This window comes from Nerophis lumbriciformis, linkage group LG21, assembly GCF_033978685.3.
Source record: "Nerophis lumbriciformis linkage group LG21, RoL_Nlum_v2.1, whole genome shotgun sequence".
Lineage (NCBI taxonomy): Eukaryota > Metazoa > Chordata > Actinopteri > Syngnathiformes > Syngnathidae > Nerophis > Nerophis lumbriciformis.
In genome coordinates, this window is record NC_084568.2 from 43,576,244 (window position 1) to 43,596,818 (window position 20,575).

Here is a 20,575-nt window from a genome sequence, read left to right on the forward strand (position 1 = left end):
CTTTTTTTTTTTACAATAAAATACATTCAAATATGGATAGCCTTGACTTTTTAAAAATAAAATGCATTCAAATGTTGATCCAGTTGAAATGTTTAAAGGAAACATAAAAAAAAATGGTAGAATATGGATAATGTTGGACTTTTTGAAAATAAAATGCATTAAAAAATGGACAGTGTTGGAATTATTTCAAATAAGGTTACATTAAAAAATGGATAATGTTGACTTGTAAATAAAATACAGAAAAATATGGTTTGAGTTGGCTTTTTAAAAATAAAATAGAAATACATAAAAATTTGAAAAAATCTAACTTTTTTTCAAATAAAATACAGACGCCGTTGACTTTTTAAAATAAAAATAAAAATACATTAAAATATGGATAAGAGTTGGAATTTTAAAAATAAAATAAATAAATAAATTAATAATAAAACGACCAAATATAGATAGATTTGAATTTGTAAACTACATTAAAATATGGATTGAGATGACTTTTTACACATGAAATACATTTTAAAAAATGAATAGTGTTGGAATTTAAAAAATATATATACATTGAAATATGGACAACGTTGACTTTTTAAAAATAAAATTCATTCAAATATTGACAGAGATGGACTTTAAAAAATAATAATAAATGAGAATGTGTTAGAATGTTGATAGTGTTGGACGTTTTACAAATAAAATACATTACAATATAGATTGAGATGGTTTAAAAAAAAATCTAATATGGATATAGTTGACTTTTTAAAAATTAAAAATACCCGTATTTTCCGCACTATTAGCCGCACCTAAAAACCACAAATTTACTCAAAAGCTGACAGTGCGGCTTATAACCCGGTGCGCTTTATATATGGATTAATATTAAGATTCATTTTCATAAAGTTTAGGTCTCGCAACTACGGTAAACAGCCGCCATCTTTTTTCCCGGAAGAAGAGGAAGCGCTTCTTCTTCTACGCAAGCAACCGCCAAGGTAAGCACCCGCCCCCATAGAAGAGGAAACGCTTCTTCTTCTACTGTAAGCAACCACCCGCCCCCTTAGAAGAAGAAGAAGAGCGCGGATATTACGTTTCATTTCCTTTGTGTGTTTACATCTGTAAAGACCACAAAATGGCTCCTACTAAGCGATAGGTTTCCGGTTCATGAAAAGACGCAATCTCTCCATCCGCACACGGACTACTATTTCACAGCAACTGCCTAAAGACTTTCAAGAAAAGCTGGCTACTTTCCGTGCATATTGTAAAAACAAGATAGCTGAAAAAAAGTTCCGGCCAGAGAACATTATCAACATGGACGAGGTTCCACTGACTTTTGATATTCCTGTGAACCGCACTGTGGATACAACGGGAGCACGTACGGTGAATATTCGCACCACAGGGAATGAGAAGTCATCCTTCACTGTGGTTCTAGCTTGCCATGCTAATGGCCAGAAACTTCCACCCATGGTGATATTCAAAAGGAAGACCTTGCCAAAAGAGACCTTTCCAGCCGGCGTCATCATAAAAGCTAACTCGAAGGGATGGATGGATGAAGAAAAGGTGAGCGAGTGGTTAAGGGAAGTTTACGCGAAGAGGCCGGGTGGCTTTTTTCACGCAGCTCCGTCCATGTTGATATACGACTCCATGCGCGCCCACATCACGCTGGTTTTTAATATATTATTAAAGTTTGACTGACCTATCTGACTGTTTTTTTGACATTCCTTTAGCGCAGTTAGATGCGGCTTATAACACGGGGCGGCTTATAGGTGGACAAAGTTTTGAAATATGCCGTTCATTGAAGGCGCGGCTTATAACCCAGGGCGGCTTATGGTGCGGAAAATACGGTACTTAAAAATATGGATGTAGCTGACTTTTAAAAAATAAAATAAATACATCAAAATATGAAGAGTTGACTTTTTAAAAATATATACATTAAAGTATGGATGATGTAGTTGACTTTTTAAATAAAAACACATTACAATATGTATACAGTTGGAATTATAAAAATAAAAATATGCGTAGAGTTGAATTTGTAAAAATAAATAAATAAAAATAGATGAAAAACGGTTAGAGTTTAATTTTTAAAGGTTTTTTGAATAAATACATTCAAATATCGATTGTCGAAATCTTTTTTAAACGAAATTATCGAAAATATGTCAGAATATGGATAGTGTTTGAGTATTGAAAAATAAAATATGGATAGAGTTGGAACATTTTTTTTTAAAGCCATTTGATGTTAACTGAGAACAGAGGAAATAACACTGCAGTTGAATAACAGCAAGCTGGACTTGTGAAAGTATGAACATATTGACATGTTGGCTGTTCATGTTCAAGTTAAAGTAGCAATGATAGTCACACACACACTAGGTGTGGCCAAATTACTCTCTGCATTGACCCATCACCCTTGATCACCCCCTGGGAGGCGAGGGGAGCAGTGGGCATCATTTTTGGTGATTTAACCCCCAATTCCAAGCCTTGATGCTGAGTGCCAAGCAGGGAGGTCATGGCTCCCATTTTTATAGTCTTTGGTATGACTCGGCCGGGGTTTGAACTCACAACCTAGCCATCTCAGGGCGGACACTCTAACCACTGAGTAGGTTCATGTTGGGGGAAACATGGATTGTTGTGCAATTGAAGCTTTGACAGGAGAAGAACTGAGTAGGAGCAGCATGATCCTTTCAGACTGCAGACACAAGAAGACATTTTGTTTTGGCGTGATGATGATGATGATGATGATGATGGTGATGATGGTGATGGCTTGTAGAAAACATCCTCCTGTTCTTCAAGTTATGAAAAATATCTTCTCCCGCGTGTGGACCAAAGTTTCTGCTAATCCCTTGGAAAAATAGACATCCATGCTTCATGCTTGGCTTCCTGCTGGAATGTTCTCCATGAGGAGCAGAAGCTGAGAAAAAAGGGAAAGTGCTGGAATGAGATTTGGCAAAGCAGCATCTTCTGACGTCCTAGACGGACTTCCTCCTCCTCATCAGCTGCCGGTCGTCCGTCAAGCTGCGGAGGCCCGGCGACAGCGAGCTGACGGGCGAGGGGAAGAAGCTGTTCTTCAGCGTGCTGGGCGAGATCTCCTCCATCTTGTAGGAGATGGAGTGGAAGTAGTGACCGGGGCACAGCGAGTTCCGGTGGGAGAAGTCGTGCGAGTTGTAGCGCATGCAGGAGCACACCGAGTGCAGGTCGCTGGTCTCCTGGCGGCGAGGCTGGCGCCGCCGCCGCCCTCGCTGCAGGGACTCGTCCTGGACGCGGACCATCGTGCCGCTCCGGTTCCCGGCCAGCGAGGCTCGCTCCTCGGCGTCGCGCCGCTCGTCCTCGCTGTTCATGGTCAAGAAGCGCAGCACCACCAGGTTGAGGAAGGCGCCGATGACCGTGAGGCCCACCAGGATGTACATGAAGCTGAAGGCCACGTAGAGCGGCTTCTTCTGGAGCGCCCTGTTCTTCTGCAGCGCCACAAAGTCCCCAAAGCCGATGGTGGTCAGCGTGATGAAGCAGTAGTAGTACGACTGGAAGAAGCTCCAGTCCTCGTAGTGCGAGAAGGCGGCGGCGCCGATGCACAGCGTGCCCACGCAGGAGAAGAAGCCCACGGTCACCATGTTCTCCATGGAGACGTCGGTGGCGCTCATGCCGCAGCACTTCTTGATGCGCTTCAGCAGGTACTTGACGAAGGTGTTCATGCGCTCGCCCAGGCTCTGGAACATGACCAGGGTCAGGGGGATGCCCAGCACGGCGTAGAACATGCAGAAGGCCTTGCCCGCGTCCGTGCCCGGCGCCGCGTGGCCGTAGCCTGGAAGCAAAGAGAAGAGCTTCAGAACTTTTGTTGACGGCCGTGTCTGCCAAAAAGGAATAGAGTGAATTGGCACTGAGGGGTGAGGAGCCTTATCTAATTACTTTGGCGGCAGGAGCCAGTGACGCTTTTAGCTAATTAAACTTTAGCTGCTGACTCACACACACACACACACACACACACACACACACACACACACACACACACACACCTGGGGCGGTCCTAATAGTTTCACAACCCTAAATGACACTAGCGGCGCCCCCTAGGGCAGTGTTTTTCAACCACTGTGCCGTGAGATACAGTCTGGTGTGCCGTGGTGGATTATCTAATTTCACCTATTTGGGTTAAAAATATTGTTTGCAAAGCAGTACTTATAGTCTGCAAATGATGTGTTGTTGTTGAGTGTCGGTGCTGTCTAGAGCTCGGCAGAGTAACCCTGTAATACTCTTCCATATCAGTAGGTGGCAGCCGGTAGCTACTTGCTTTGTAGATGTGGGAAACAGCGGGAGGCAGTGTGCAGGTAAAAATGTGTCTAATGCTTCAACCAAAAATAAACAAAAGGTGAGTGCCCCTAAGAAAAGGCATTGAAGCTTAGGGAAGGCTATGCAGGAGCAAACTAAAACTGAACTGGCTACAAAGTAAACAAAAACAGAATGCTGGACGACAGCAAAGACTTACTGTGGAGCAAAGACAATGTACATCTGAACATGACGTGACAATCAACAATGTCCCCACAAAGAAGGATAAAAACAACTGAAATATTCTTGATTGCTAAAACAAAGCAGGTGTGGGGAATATGGCTCAAAGGAAGACATGAAACTGCACAATGAAAATACCAAAAAAAGAGAAAAAGCCACCAAAATAGGAGCGCAAGACAAGAACTAAAACACTACACACAGGAAAACACCACAAAACTCAAAATAAGTCATGGTGTGATGTGACAGGTGGTGACAGTACACCTACTTTGAGACAAGACCTATATTGATACAGTACATCTACTTTGAGACAAGACCTATATTGATACAGTACATCTACTTTGAGACAAGACCTATATTGATACAGTACACCTACTTTGAGACAAGACCTATATTGATACAGTACACCTACTTTGAGACAAGACCTATATTGATACAGTACACCTACTTTGAGACAAGACCTATATTGATACAGTACACCTACTTTGAGACAAGACCTATATTGATACAGTACACCTACTTTGAGACAAGACCTATATTGATACAGTACACCTACTTTGAGACAAGACCTATATTGATACAGTACATCTACTTTGAGACAAGAGCTATATTGATACAGTACACCTACTTCGAGACAAGACCTATATTGATACAGTACACCTACTTTGAGACAAGACCTATATTGATACAGTACACCTACTTTGAGACAGTACATCTACTTTGAGACAAGACCTATATTGATACAATACATCTACTTTGAGACAAGACCTATATTGATACAGTACACCTACTTTGAGACAGTACATCTACTTTGAGACAAGACCTATATTGATACAATACATCTACTTTGAGACAAGACCTATATTGATACAGTACACCTACTTTGAGACAAGACCTATATTGATACAGTACACCTACTTTGAGACAGTACATCTACTTTGAGACAAGACCTATATTGATACAGTACACCTACTTTGAGACAAGACCTATATTGATACAGTACACCTACTTTGAGACAAGACCTATATTGATACAGTACACCTACTTTGAGACAAGACCTATATTGATACAGTACATCTACTTTGAGACAAGACCTATATTGATACAGTACATCTACTTTGAGACAAGACCTATATTGATACAGTACACCTACTTTGAGACAAGACCTATATTGATACAGTACACCTACTTTGAGACAAGACCTATATTGATACAGTACACCTACTTTGAGACAGTACATCTACTTTGAGACAAGACCTATATTGATACAGTACATCTACTTTGAGACAAGACCTATATTGATACAGTACACCTACTTTGAGACAAGACCTATATTGATACAGTACATCTACTTTGAGACAAGACCTATATTGATACAGTACATCTACTTTGAGACAAGACCTATATTGATACAGTACACCTACTTTGAGACAAGACCTATATTGATACAGTACACCTACTTTGAGACAAGACCTATATTGATACAGTACACCTACTTTGAGACAAGACCTATATTGATACAGTACACCTACTTTGAGACAAGACCTATATTGATACAGTACATCTACTTTGAGACAAGACCTATATTGATACAGTACATCTACTTTGAGACAAGACCTATATTGATACAGTACACCTACTTTGAGACAAGACCTATATTGATACAGTACACCTACTTTGAGACAAGACCTATATTGATACAGTACACCTACTTTGAGACAGTACATCTACTTTGAGACAAGACCTATATTGATACAGTACACCTACTTTGAGACAAGACCTATATTGATACAATACATCTACTTTGAGACAAGACCTATATTGATACAGTACATCTACTTTGAGACAAGACCTATATTGATACAGTACACCTACTTTGAGACAAGACCTATATTGATACAGTACACGTGCTTGCCAGGCTCCCAAAGTTGCGTACCAAATCCCGTAACGATTCAGCAAAAATGTTGTGGAGTTGTGTGAGAAATTTCAGGTCGACCCGACTAAAGGTGGTTGAACAACAGCGCCACCATGTGGTGTACTTGTCATAAAAGACACTGTTGTGTTTGCAGGAGTAGAACAAAAGTTAAAGTACCAATGATTGTCAGACACACACTAGGTGTGGCAAAATTATTCTCTGCATTTGACCCATCACCCTTGATCACCCCCTGGGAGGTGAGAGGAGCAGTGAGCAGCAGGGGTGGCCGCGCCCGGGAATCATTTTTGGTGATTTAACGCCCAATTAAAACCCCTTGATGTTGAGTGCCAAGCAGGGAGGTAATGGCTCCCATTTTTATAGTCTTTGGTATGACTGGACTGGGGTTTGAACTCACAACCTACCCATGTCAGGGCGGACACTCTAAGATATTAGTGTCCAGGCAGTAGTATTCTACACAGCATATGCACATTTGTGTAGACCAGCAGCAGCCAACTAACTCCTCCATTACTTGGCTTTTACATCACTTAGCATGTTTGCTGACAAGGAATCAATACATAAATATGGAACTGGCCGTTTATCCACAAATATGATTCATTTATTTTATATTTGTGGAAAAAATACATTCAAACGTGCCCTTTATGTCCGACTAAAGAACAGGTTTGATGGACAATGGATCCCCCTCTGATTGCCTGAATAACCCACCATCACCACGCAGAAGTAAGACCTGCTAACTTTAAACCACAGAGAAAGCTAACGAGAGCTCCTGAAAATCTGATTGTGGAGGACTTTTCTGTAAAAGATATGAAAAGCAATAACAACACAAAAGTACTCTGCTTTCCGAAGGATATGATATCTGACATGGAAAAAAGAATCCTGGAAATTGCCGCTGCACACCCAAATGTGAAAAATATCATCCTGCACATTAGTTTTCCATCCATCCATCCATCTTCTTCCGCTTATCCGAGGTCGGGTCGCGGGGGCAGCAGCCTAAGCAGGGAAGCCCAGACTTCCCTCTCCCCAGCCACTTGGTCCAGCTCTTCCTGTGGGACCCCGAGGCGTTCCCAGGCCAGCCGGGAGACATAGTCTTCCCAACGTGTCCTGGGTCTTCCCCGTGGCCTCCTAAAGGTCGGACGTGCCCTAAACACCTCCCTAGGGAGGCGTTCGGGTGGCATCCTGACCAGATGCCCGAACCACCTCATCTGGCTCCTCTCCATGTGGAGGAGCAGCGGCTTTACTTTGAGCTCCTCCCGGATGACAGAGCTTCTCACCCTATCTCTAAGGGAGAGCCCCGCCACCCGACGGAGGAAACTCATTTCAACCGCTTGTACCCGTGATCTTGTCCTTTCGGTCATAACCCAAAGCTCATGACCATAGGTGAGGATGGGAACGTAGATCGACCGGTAAATTGAGAGCTTTGCCTTCCGGCTCAGCTCCTTCTTCACCACAACGGATCGATACAGCGTCCGCATTACTGAAGACGCCGCACCGATCCGCCTGTCGATCTCACCATCCACTCTTCCCTCACTCGTGAACAAGACTCCGAGGTACTTGAACTCCTCCACTTGGGGCAAGATCTCCTCCCCAACCCGGAGATGGCACTCCACCCTTTTCCGGGCGAGAACCATGGACTCGGACTTGGAGGTGCTGATTCTCATCCCAGTCGCTTCACACTCAGCTGCGAACCGATCCAGTGAGAGCTGAAGATCCTGGCCAGATGAAGCCATCAGGACCACATCATCTGCAAAAAGCAGAGACCTAATCCTGCAGCCACCAAACCAGATCCCCTCAACGCCTTGACTGCGCCTAGAAATTCTGTCCATAAAAGTTCAGAACAGAATGGGTGACAAAGGGCAGCCTTGGTGGAGTCCAACCCTCACTGGAAACGTGTCCGACTTACTGCCGGCAATGCGGACCAAGCTCTGACACTGATCATACAGGGAGCGGACTGCCACAATCAGACAGTCCGATACCCCATACTCTCTGAGCACTCCCCACAGGACTTCCCGAGGGACACGGTCGAATGCCTTCTCCAAGTCCACAAAACACATGTAGACTGGTTGGGCAAACTCCCATGCACCCTCAAGGACCCTGCCGAGAGTATAGAGCTGGTCCACAGTTCCACGACCAGGACGCAAACCACACTGTTCCTTAGTTAGTTTTAATAACATTAAAAAACAACAATCAGGAGAGCTGAAAGAGCACTTGAAATAAACTCTTTGAAACAGTCAGCGCTGTGAATGCTGATGTTTTTATCAGTGGTCCTCTACCCCCACTCAGGAGAGGAGCTGAGAGACTCAGTAGACTTTACTCGCTGAATGAGTGGCTATCAAGTGCACCTCTTGCTCGTTCAATGCATTTTATTGACAATTTTTGCCTTTTCTGGGACCTCGGGCATCTTTTTAAGGCAGACGGACTTTGCCTAAATAAGATGGGAGTAAAGCTTTTCATGAAGAACATGTTTCACTTCCTGCATCTTGCATGTATCATCACTGCCAAGGACAAGAGACGAGAGGAGCCACCCAGGAAGGAAGACACAACACAGCCTATCAGGAACGTCGAAGGAGGACCGCCATTGCAAATGAGAACGTCGACCATGAGATACACCAGAGCCCCCCCCCCCTCCATTCTGAATGCGTGTGAAGATCCCTCCCCCACGTCCCCCAAGCCATCCACGTCTCCATCTTTCTCCCTCCCTCAAGTAAACCTTTCTCCCCCCTTCTCCTCCTTGGAGTTCCAGGAGCTACCCCCACTCATGCCCCGCCCTACTCCGATTTTTAGATCATCGCTCACCTCCACCACCCCCTCCACGAAGGCATGCTCCACAACCCCCCAGCCCTACTTCACCCCTCTCATGCCAACCCCCTACACACCCTCAAAGTCCACCTTCAGTAGTTCGTCCCATCTCTGACGCTGCTCACTCCCCCTCCACCTTATGGCAAACCCCGCCTCGCCCTGACAGCAGTCCTGAATATTTCTGATCCAGAAAAGGGTTCAGCAGTAGACCACATTATCAGCTGGGCCCAAGGTTGCCTACATCAAATCATGGCACTTTCTACATTCCTGTTGTGACTACCAAGAGAGTAAACATTGGGAAACTTAGCCACCCTGCTAACCTAAACAATCTCTTTCCTATTCTCTCCAAACCAAAGCCAACATGGAAGCCTGTCAATAACACCACCAGGATGGGTCTGCTCAATGTCAGGTCTCTGAATAACAAATCATTTTTAGTCAATGATTTTATTACCACTTCTAAACTTGACAGTGCACTGCTTCCCCTTCCTGAGGCGGCGGGTGGTGGTCCAGAATTGCTTCGAAGCCGTCCAGAAGTCGTTTTCCATGGCTTCCCTGAACTCCTCCCATGTCCAAGTTTTTGCCTCTGCGACCGCTGAAGCCGCACACCGCCTGGCCTGTCGGTACCTGTCCGCTGCCTCAGGAGTCCTATGAGCCAAAAGAACCTACTCAGTGGCCCAGAACCTACTCAGTGGCATAGTGGTTAGAGTGTCCGCCCTGAGATCGGTAGGTTGTGAGTTCAAACCCCGGCCGAGTCATACCAAAGACTATAAAAATGGGACCCATTACCTCCCTGCTTGGCACTCAGCATCAAGGGTTGGAATTGGGGGTTAAATCACCAAAATGATTCCCGGGCGCGGCCACCGCTGCTGCCCACTGCTCCCCTCACCTCCCAGGGGGTGATCAAGGGTGATGGGTCAAATGCAGAGAATAATCTCGCCACACCTAGTGTGTGTGTGACAATCATTGGTACTTTAACTTTAACTTTTAACCCGATAGGACTCCTTCTTCAGCTTGACGGCATCCCTCACCGCCGGTGTCCACCAACGGGTTCTAGGATTACCGCCACGACAGGCACCAACTACCTTGCGGCCACAGCTCCAATCAGCCGCCTCAACAATACAGTCTGCTGAAAATGATGGAAAGTGCCACTCTACATGGCTACTGACGCTGCGGTAAAAGTTAGAATTGCCACTGAACACAATTTAAGATATTAAACACTCCACTGCCATCTGGCGGCTAAAGTCCATAGTTCACGCCACAATTTGTCACGTTTCCTGTGTCAGGTCAACCGTGACAAACGGGGCCATGTGAATCCCCTTCCTACTGTAGGTTGGACTTTTCGTCTGTTTTAGTCAAGTCATTTAAAAAAGGTAAACATGCTAGGCTATAGGCTACTAGGAGCTCGCAGCTACACAACTGCTGAGCACATAACAGCACACAAGCTAGACATACTGTATGTAATAATCGTCACACGTGTCAATATAAACATTACTTACACATACAAAGTCTCCAAGGCAGAAGTGTGTTAGAAAGTATCCAGTATCAAACGTCTCATCATTCAACTTACTGTCTAAAGAACTACTGTGGCCACGAGGAGTCGCCAAAAAAAACCAATTGCCACCCCACTTCAGCTTCAAGACAGCATACGTCCACTATCAACCAGTTAGCGTTTTCCATACCTCGCATTGTTCTCTGTTTGACTCATTTCCCTTGATCAAACCTTTTCTAACATTCCACACTACTAAATGATACAAGTACGTATGATTCCTGCTGATATCGTATCTGACTACTATGGGGATTGGTCAGAGGTGGGTAGAGTAGCCAGAAATTGTACTCAAGTAAGAGTACTGTTACTTTAGAGATTTATTACTCAAGTAAAAGTAAGGAGTAGTCACCCAAATATTTACTTGAGTAAAAGTAAAAAGTAGGTTGTGAAAAAACTACTCAAGTACTGAGTAACTGATGAGTAGCATATACACACACATATATATATATATATATATATATATATATATATATATATATATATATATATATATATTTATATATATATATATATATATATATATATATATATATATATATATATATATATATATATACACACACATATATATATACATACATTGATATATACAGTATATAATTTATATTTATTTATTTTGCCATTTTTGTTTACATGTTAAAGGTGTTTTAATGAATATACATGCATGTTTAACATATAGATTCCTTTCTTTCATGAAGACAAGAATATAAGTTGGTGTATTACCTGATTCTGATGACTTGCATTGATTGTAATCAGACAGTAGTGATGACAAACGTCCACGTTTTCAAATGGAGGAGAAAAAAAGTTCCTCCTTTCTGTCTAATACCACATGAAAGTGGTTGGTTTTTGGCTTCTTATTTGTCCAGCTTCCATATTCGTTTTTATACACTTTACAAGAAATACATTGGCGGCAAACTCCGTCGCTTGCTAGCTTGCTAGCTTGTTAGCGCTGGCTTTCGGCCATCCATCCATTTTCTACCGCTTATTCCCTTCGGGGTCGCGGGGGCGCTGGAGCCTATCTCAGCTACAATCGGGCGGAAGGCGGGGTACACCCTGGACAAGTCGCCACCTCATCGCAGGGCCAGCTTGTTAGCGCTGGCTTTCGGAGACTCTTATTTTGAAAGCGCAGGCGCGATGGAGCGGCACTTTTATTGTGAAGACAGGAACTGTGCAGTCAGTCTTTAGGCTTTTGACGGGATGTACGGTTGAAATAAAAAAGGGTCTTTTTTCCTTCACACTTTTGATTGATTGATTGAAACTTTTATTAGTAGATTGCACAGTACAGTACATATTCCGTACGATTGACCACTAAATGGTAACACCCCAATAAGTTTTTCAACTTGTTTAAGTCAGGTCATGTGACCGCCTGGCTCTGTTTGATTGGTCCAACGTCACCAGTGACTGCATCTGATTGGTGGAACGGAGTGAACGTCACCAGTGACTGTATTTGTTGGAACGCAGGCACTATGAAGGTCTGTCTGACAGACCAAAACAAACAAAGCGTGCATTAACAGATCGATAAAAATTAGTAGCGAGTAGGGAGCTGAATGTAGATAAAAGTAGCGGAGTAAAAGTAGCGTTTCTTCTCTATAAATATACTCAAGTAAAAGTAAAAGTAAGTTGCATTAAAACTACTCTTAGAAGTACAATTTATCCCAAAAGTTACTCAAGTAGATGTAACGGAGTAAATGTAGCGCGTTACTACCCACCTCTGGGATTGGTCAATACTCAAGGCTCCGATATCGGTGTGTTTGGGGTTTTAAAAAAAAGGCCACCTTGCTCGCAGTACATCTCAGGTAAATAGGAAGTTCTAGCGGTGGAAAAAGGTGCTAAAGTGTACCTACCACCGCTAAAAACCTATTTATTCCTTACAATCCATAGCAGGGTGCAGTAAGTGGGCATGCTATGATCTGTGGTGATACAGGCCTCCACATTGATGGAAAATAACAACATTTTGCAGCATATATCTGAGAGCAGAGAGCGCCCCCTATGGTCCACACCACTGTTGCACGCGTGCACAAGGACTGTGTGAGTCAAGGTTTGTTTGGCTGCTTCTTCACTTCACAAGCACTTATTTGGAGCATCTTCCCACTCCCACACGGCCATGCAGGCACACGTTGAGTCATTGATGCTGAAATGAAAGTGACACGGCACGGGAAGGGCAAACCCCATTATGATATTATAATACCATACTCTTGTTCACTTTTCTCACACTGACAACGGCCAATGGTGCGAAGGAATAAATCAACTGGCAAAGTGAGATTTCATTGGCGCCACAAGACAAACGGCTGACCTGATCACCAAGTGTGGGAGGATAGTGCATGGTATGCTGCTCGCCTCCAGCATCAGGTGTTGAGGGCAAGAGGGAGGAATAGTCAGGCCAGTGCATGGTATGCTGCTTACTGCTCACACAATAGACTAATCATTTAATAGAAAAAGACATTTTCCACCTTTTTTTTGGTTCGATATTAAAAAACAAAAAAATAGATTTTCCATTATCCCAATTTCTTAACTGCCACCATTGGGCGCACCGAATTATAAGGCGCATTTTGAGAAGACATCCTTGTGGTCTAGATCGGTGTTGGTCTGCAGTGCTACTCTGTTGTAATACACTTTTCCGCCACTTGTGGCAGTAATGACAATATCAAACAAACAGACGAAGTCAGAGAAGCTTAAGCGCAAAAACTATGACTAAAGTGGTGAAGCTGTATTTTTATTTACACTTGAATTTTTCTGACAGTTTAATTGAATATTCATTAATTTCATTTATTTTTAGCACAACATAATTGAGTAGAGTGTCCGCCCTGAGATGGGTAGGTTGTGAGTTCAAATCCCGGCCGAGTCATACCTAAGACTATAAAAATGGGAGCCATTACCTCCCTGCTTGGAACTCAGCATCAAGGCTTGGAATTGGGGGTTAAATCACCAAAAATGATTCCCGGGCGCTGTCACCGCTGCTGCTCACTGCTCCCCTCACCTCCCAGGGGGTGATCAAGGGTGTTGGGTCAAATGCAGAGAATAATTTCACCACACCTAGTGTGTGTGTGTGACTATCATTGCTACTTTAACTTTTTATTTCTTCCTATGCAGAATTTGATTAGTACCGTACATATTTGTCTGAAGGTTTATGTGTTAAATAAATCATGTTTGTGATTAAGCCATACTTTCATGTCATTACAAAACAAGAGTAAGATTACTTATTCGGCGTTAATATTTCAGTGGGTCCCAGCCCCTGTGTAATGGAAAAGTTGGGCCCCGTTAAGAACGCTCCAATACTGAAGTTGAACTTCCAAATGAGTCATTGTTAAAAGAGAGCACACGATTCCTGAACAGGCTGAATATTTTCAAGTTGGAATGGTTTCAATCTGATAAAACATCTTGCAGTTGAGGAACTTTGAAAAATGTCCCATTCATTTCAATGGGAATTTCATGGAAATTTGGGAATTTCGGGGAAAGCGGGATTTTTTTTTTGAAAATACTAAATATTTTGAATGTTGTGGATGAGTTGGTGTTAAAATTTTTCAAATCGGTTGAGAAATGTTGAAGTAGTAACATTTTTAATAGAGAAATGGTATTATGGAATTCCTGGCATTTTGGAAAAAAATGGAATTTTTACTGTTCAAAAACCAACTTCGTCTTTTGTGCTGATTGAGAGGAATGTTTTGACGTTGGAACGGTTGAAGTGGGTTGAAAAATGTGGGAGGACTGGTCTCCAGAAAAAAGGGTGGAAATAGGGCTTTGGAAAACCAGGAATTCTGGAAAATCCTGGAATTGGTTGAAAAATTTGGAAAGGGTGGAAGTTTGAAAAATGGCCAATTTATTTTCAATGGGAAAAATGTCCTGGAAAACCTGGAATTCTGGGAAATGTGTGCATTTTTTTATACTTTGAAAAATGATAGTTCAATTTCCAGAATGGTGAAATGTGTTAAAGGTGGAATGGTTAGAATTGGTTGAAAAATGTGGAAAGGGTAGAAGTTTGAAAAATGGCCAATTCATTTTCAATGGGAAAAATGTCCCGGAAAACCTGGAATTTTGGAAAATCCTGGAATTTTTTTAAGCTTGGAAAAATGATAGTTCAATTTCCAGAATGGTGAAATGTGTTAAAGGTGGAATGGTTAGAATTGGTTGAAAAATGTGGAAAGGGTGGACATTTGGAAAATGGCCAATTCATTTTGAATGGGAAAAATGTCCTGGAAAACCTGGAATTCTGGAAAATCCTGGAATTTATTTAAGCTAGGAAAAATGATAGTTGAATTTACAGAATGGTGAAATGTGTTAAAGGTGGAATGGTTAGAATTGGTTGAAAAATGTGGAAAGGGTGGAAATTTGGAAAATGGCCAATTCATTTTGAATGGGAAAAATGTCCCGGAAAACCTGGAATTCTGGAAAATCCTGGAATTTTTTTAAGCTTGGAAAAATGATAGTTCAATTTCCAGAATGGTGAAATGTGTTAAAGGTGGAATGGTTAGAATTGGTTGAAAAATGTGGAAAAGGTGGAAATTTGGAAAATGGCCAATTCATTTTGAATGGGAAAAATGTCCTGGAAAACCTGGAATTCTGGAAAATCCTGGAATTTTTTTAAGCTTGGAAAAATGATAGTTCAATTTCCAGAATGGTGAAATGTGTTAAAGGTGGAATGGTTAGAATTGGTTGAAAAATGTGGAAAAGGGTGGACGTTTGGAAAATGGCCAATTCATTTTGAATGGGAAAAATGTCCCGGAAAACCTGGAATTCTGGAAAATCCTGGAATTTTTTAAGCTAGGAAAAATGATAGTTGAATTTCCAGAATGGTGAAATGTGTTAAAGGTGGAATGGTTAGAATTGGTTGAAAAATGTGGAAACGGTGGAAGTTTGGAAAATGTCCAATTCATTTTGAATGGGAAAAATGTCCTGGAAAACCTGGAATTCTGGAAAATCCTGGAATTTTTTTAAGCTTGGAAAAATGATAGTTGAATTTCCAGAATGGTGAAATGTGTTAAAGGTGGAATGGTTAGAATTGGTTGAAAAATGTGGAAAGGGTGGAAATTTGGAAAATGGCCAATTCATTTTGAATGGGAAAAATGTCCCGGAAAACCTGGAATTCTGGAAAATCCTGGAATTTTTTTAAGCTTGGAAAAATGATAGTTCAATTTCCAGAATGGTGAAATGTGTTAAAGGTGGAATGGTTAGAATTGGTTGAAAAATGTGGAAAAGGTGGAAATTTGGAAAATGGCCAATTCATTTTGAATGGGAAAAATGTCCTGGAAAACCTGGAATTCTGGAAAATCCTGGAATTTTTTTAAGCTTGGAAAAATGATAGTTCAATTTCCAGAATGGTGAAATGTGTTAAAGGTGGAATGGTTAGAATTGGTTGAAAAATGTGGAAAGGGTGGAAATTTGGAAAATGGCCAATTCATTTTGAATGGGAAAAATGTCCCGGAAAACCTGTAATTCTGGAAAATCCTGGAATTTTTTTAAGCTTGGAAAAATGATAGTTCAATCTCCAGAATGGTGAAATGTGTTAAAGGTGGAATGGTTAGAATTGGTTGAAAAATGTGGAAAGGGTGGAAATTTGGAAAATGGCCAATTCATTTTGAATGGGAAAAATGTCCCGGAAAACCTGGAATTCTGGAAAATCCTGGAATTTTTTTAAGCTTGGAAAAATGATAGTTCAATCTCCAGAATGGTGAAATGTGTTAAAGGTGGAATGGTTAGAATTGGTTGAAAAATGTGGAAAGGGTGGAAATTTGGAAAATGGCCAATTCATTTTGAATGGGAAAAATGTCCCGGAAAACCTGGAATTCTGGAAAATCCTGGAATTTTTTTAAGCTTGGAAAAATGATAGTTCAATCTCCAGAATGGTGAAATGTGTTAAAGGTGGAATGGTTAGAATTGGTTGAAAAATGTGGAAAGGGTGGAAATTTGGAAAATGGCCAATTCATTTTGAATGGGAAAAATGTCCCGGAAAACCTGGAATTCTGGAAAATCCTGGAATTTTTTTAAGCTTGGAAAAATGATAGTTCAATTTCCAGAATGGTGAAATGTGTTAAAGGTGGAATGGTTAGAATTGGTTGAAAAATGTGGAAACGGTGGAAGTTTGGAAAATGGCCAATTCATTTTGAATGGGAAAAATGTCCTGGAAAACCTGGAATTCTGGAAAATCCTGGAATTTTTTTAAGCTTGGAAAAATGATAGTTGAATTTCCAGAATGGTAAAATGTGTTAAAGGTGGAATGGTTAGAATTGGTTGAAAAATGTGGAAAGGGTGGAAATTTGGAAAATGGCCAATTCATTTTGAATGGGAAAAATGTCCCGGAAAACCTGGAATTCTGGAAAATCCTGGAATTTTTTTAAGCTTGGAAAAATGATAGTTCAATTTCCAGAATGGTGAAATGTGTTAAAGGTGGAATGGTTAGAATTGGTTGAAAAATGTGGAAAAGGTGGAAATTTGGAAAATGGCCAATTCATTTTGAATGGGAAAAATGTCCTGGAAAACCTGGAATTCTGGAAAATCCTGGAATTTTTTTAAGCTTGGAAAAATGATAGTTCAATTTCCAGAATGGTGAAATGTGTTAAAGGTGGAATGGTTAGAATTGGTTGAAAAATGTGGAAAAGGGTGGACGTTTGGAAAATGGCCAATTCATTTTGAATGGGAAAAATGTCCCGGAAAACCTGGAATTCTGGAAAATCCTGGAATTTTTTTAAGCTAGGAAAAATGATAGTTGAATTTCCAGAATGGTGAAATGTGTTAAAGGTGGAATGGTTAGAATTGGTTGAAAAATGTGGAAACGGTGGAAGTTTGGAAAATGTCCAATTCATTTTGAATGGGAAAAATGTCCTGGAAAACCTGGAATTCTGGAAAATCCTGGAATTTTTTTAAGCTTGGAAAAATGATAGTTGAATTTCCAGAATGGTGAAATGTGTTAAAAGTGGAATGGTTAGAATTGGTTGAAAAATGTGGAAAGGGTGGAAATTTGGAAAATGGCCAATTCATTTTGAATGGGAAAAATGTCCCGGAAAACCTGGAATTCTGGAAAATCCTGGAATTTTTTTAAGCTTGGAAAAATGATAGTTCAATTTCCAGAATGGTGAAATGTGTTAAAGGTGGAATGGTTAGAATTGGTTGAAAAATGTGGAAAAGGTGGAAATTTGGAAAATGGCCAATTCATTTTGAATGGGAAAAATGTCCTGGAAAACCTGGAATTCTGGAAAATCCTGGAATTTTTTTAAGCTTGGAAAAATGATAGTTCAATTTCCAGAATGGTGAAATGTGTTAAAGGTGGAATGGTTAGAATTGGTTGAAAAATGTGGAAAAGGGTGGACGTTTGGAAAATGGCCAATTCATTTTGAATGGGAAAAATGTCCCGGAAAACCTGGAATTCTGGAAAATCCTGGAATTTTTTTAAGCTAGGAAAAATGATAGTTGAATTTCCAGAATGGTGAAATGTGTTAAAGGTGGAATGGTTAGAATTGGTTGAAAAATGTGGAAACGGTGGAAGTTTGGAAAATGTCCAATTCATTTTGAATGGGAAAAATGTCCTGGAAAACCTGGAATTCTGGAAAATCCTGGAATTTTTTTAAGCTTGGAAAAATGATAGTTGAATTTCCAGAATGGTGAAATGTGTTAAAGGTGGAATGGTTAGAATTGGTTGAAAAATGTGGAAAGGGTGGAAATTTGGAAAATGGCCAATTCATTTTGAATGGGAAAAATGTCCCGGAAAACCTGGAATTCTGGAAAATCCTGGAATTTTTTTAAGCTTGGAAAAATGATAGTTCAATTTCCAGAATGGTGAAATGTGTTAAAGGTGGAATGGTTAGAATTGGTTGAAAAATGTGGAAAAGGTGGAAATTTGGAAAATGGCCAATTCATTTTGAATGGGAAAAATGTCCTGGAAAACCTGGAATTCTGGAAAATCCTGGAATTTTTTTAAGCTTGGAAAAATGATAGTTCAATTTCCAGAATGGTGAAATGTGTTAAAGGTGGAATGGTTAGAATTGGTTGAAAAATGTGGAAAGGGTGGAAATTTGGAAAATGGCCAATTCATTTTGAATGGGAAAAATGTCCCGGAAAACCTGTAATTCTGGAAAATCCTGGAATTTTTTTAAGCTTGGAAAAATGATAGTTCAATCTCCAGAATGGTGAAATGTGTTAAAGGTGGAATGGTTAGAATTGGTTGAAAAATGTGGAAAGGGTGGAAATTTGGAAAATGGCCAATTCATTTTGAATGGGAAAAATGTCCCGGAAAACCTGGAATTCTGGAAAATCCTGGAATTTTTTTAAGCTTGGAAAAATGATAGTTCAATCTCCAGAATGGTGAAATGTGTTAAAGGTGGAATGGTTAGAATTGGTTGAAAAATGTGGAAAGGGTGGAAATTTGGAAAATGGCCAATTCATTTTGAATGGGAAAAATGTCCCGGAAAACCTGGAATTCTGGAAAATCCTGGAATTTTTTTAAGCTTGGAAAAATGATAGTTCAATCTCCAGAATGGTGAAATGTGTTAAAGGTGGAATGGTTAGAATTGGTTGAAAAATGTGGAAAGGGTGGAAATTTGGAAAATGGCCAATTCATTTTGAATGGGAAAAATGTCCCGGAAAACCTGGAATTCTGGAAAATCCTGGAATTTTTTTAAGCTTGGAAAAATGATAGTTCAATTTCCAGAATGGTGAAATGTGTTAAAGGTGGAATGGTTAGAATTGGTTGAAAAATGTGGAAACGGTGGAAGTTTGGAAAATGGCCAATTCATTTTGAATGGGAAAAATGTCCTGGAAAACCTGGAATTCTGGAAAATCCTGGAATTTTTTTAAGCTTGGAAAAATGATAGTTGAATTTCCAGAATGGTAAAATGTGTTAAAGGTGGAATGGTTAGAATTGGTTGAAAAATGTGGAAAGGGTGGAAATTTGGAAAATGGCCAATTCATTTTGAATGGGAAAAATGTCCCGGAAAACCTGGAATTCTGGAAAATCCTGGAATTTTTTTAAGCTTGGAAAAATGATAGTTCAATTTCCAGAATGGTGAAATGTGTTAAAGGTGGAATGGTTAGAATTGGTTGAAAAATGTGGAAAAGGTGGAAATTTGGAAAATGGCCAATTCATTTTGAATGGGAAAAATGTCCTGGAAAACCTGGAATTCTGGAAAATCCTGGAATTTTTTTAAGCTTGGAAAAATGATAGTTCAATTTCCAGAATGGTGAAATGTGTTAAAGGTGGAATGGTTAGAATTGGTTGAAAAATGTGGAAAAGGGTGGACGTTTGGAAAATGGCCAATTCATTTTGAATGGGAAAAATGTCCCGGAAAACCTGGAATTCTGGAAAATCCTGGAATTTTTTTAAGCTAGGAAAAATGATAGTTGAATTTCCAGAATGGTGAAATGTGTTAAAGGTGGAATGGTTAGAATTGGTTGAAAAATGTGGAAACGGTGGAAGTTTGGAAAATGTCCAATTCATTTTGAATGGGAAAAATGTCCTGGAAAACCTGGAATTCTGGAAAATCCTGGAATTTTTTTAAGCTTGGAAAAATGATAGTTGAATTTCCAGAATGGTGAAATGTGTTAAAGGTGGAATGGTTAGAATTGGTTGAAAAATGTGGAAAGGGTGGAAATTTGGAAAATGGCCAATTCATTTTGAATGGGAAAAATGTCCCGGAAAACCTGGAATTCTGGAAAATCCTGGAATTTTTTTAAGCTTGGAAAAATGATAGTTCAATTTCCAGAATGGTGAAATGTGTTAAAGGTGGAATGGTTAGAATTGGTTGAAAAATGTGGAAAAGGTGGAAATTTGGAAAATGGCCAATTCATTTTGAATGGGAAAAATGTCCTGGAAAACCTGGAATTCTGGAAAATCCTGGAATTTTTTTAAGCTT

General features: G+C 40.6%; 1 protein-coding gene across 1 annotated transcript in view; it reads right to left on the reverse strand.

The window, feature by feature from the left end:
• Positions 1–1,600: 1,600 nt before the first annotated feature.
• kcnk9 (potassium channel, subfamily K, member 9) overlaps positions 1,601–20,575 on the reverse strand; it is a 62,223-nt gene continuing 43,248 nt past the window's right edge. Inside the window, exon 2 of the mRNA XM_061982337.2 lies at positions 1,601–3,766. Coding sequence (XP_061838321.2) covers positions 2,937–3,766 — 830 coding nt within the window. The 3' untranslated portion in view covers positions 1,601–2,936. The remainder of the gene's footprint in view (positions 3,767–20,575) is intronic.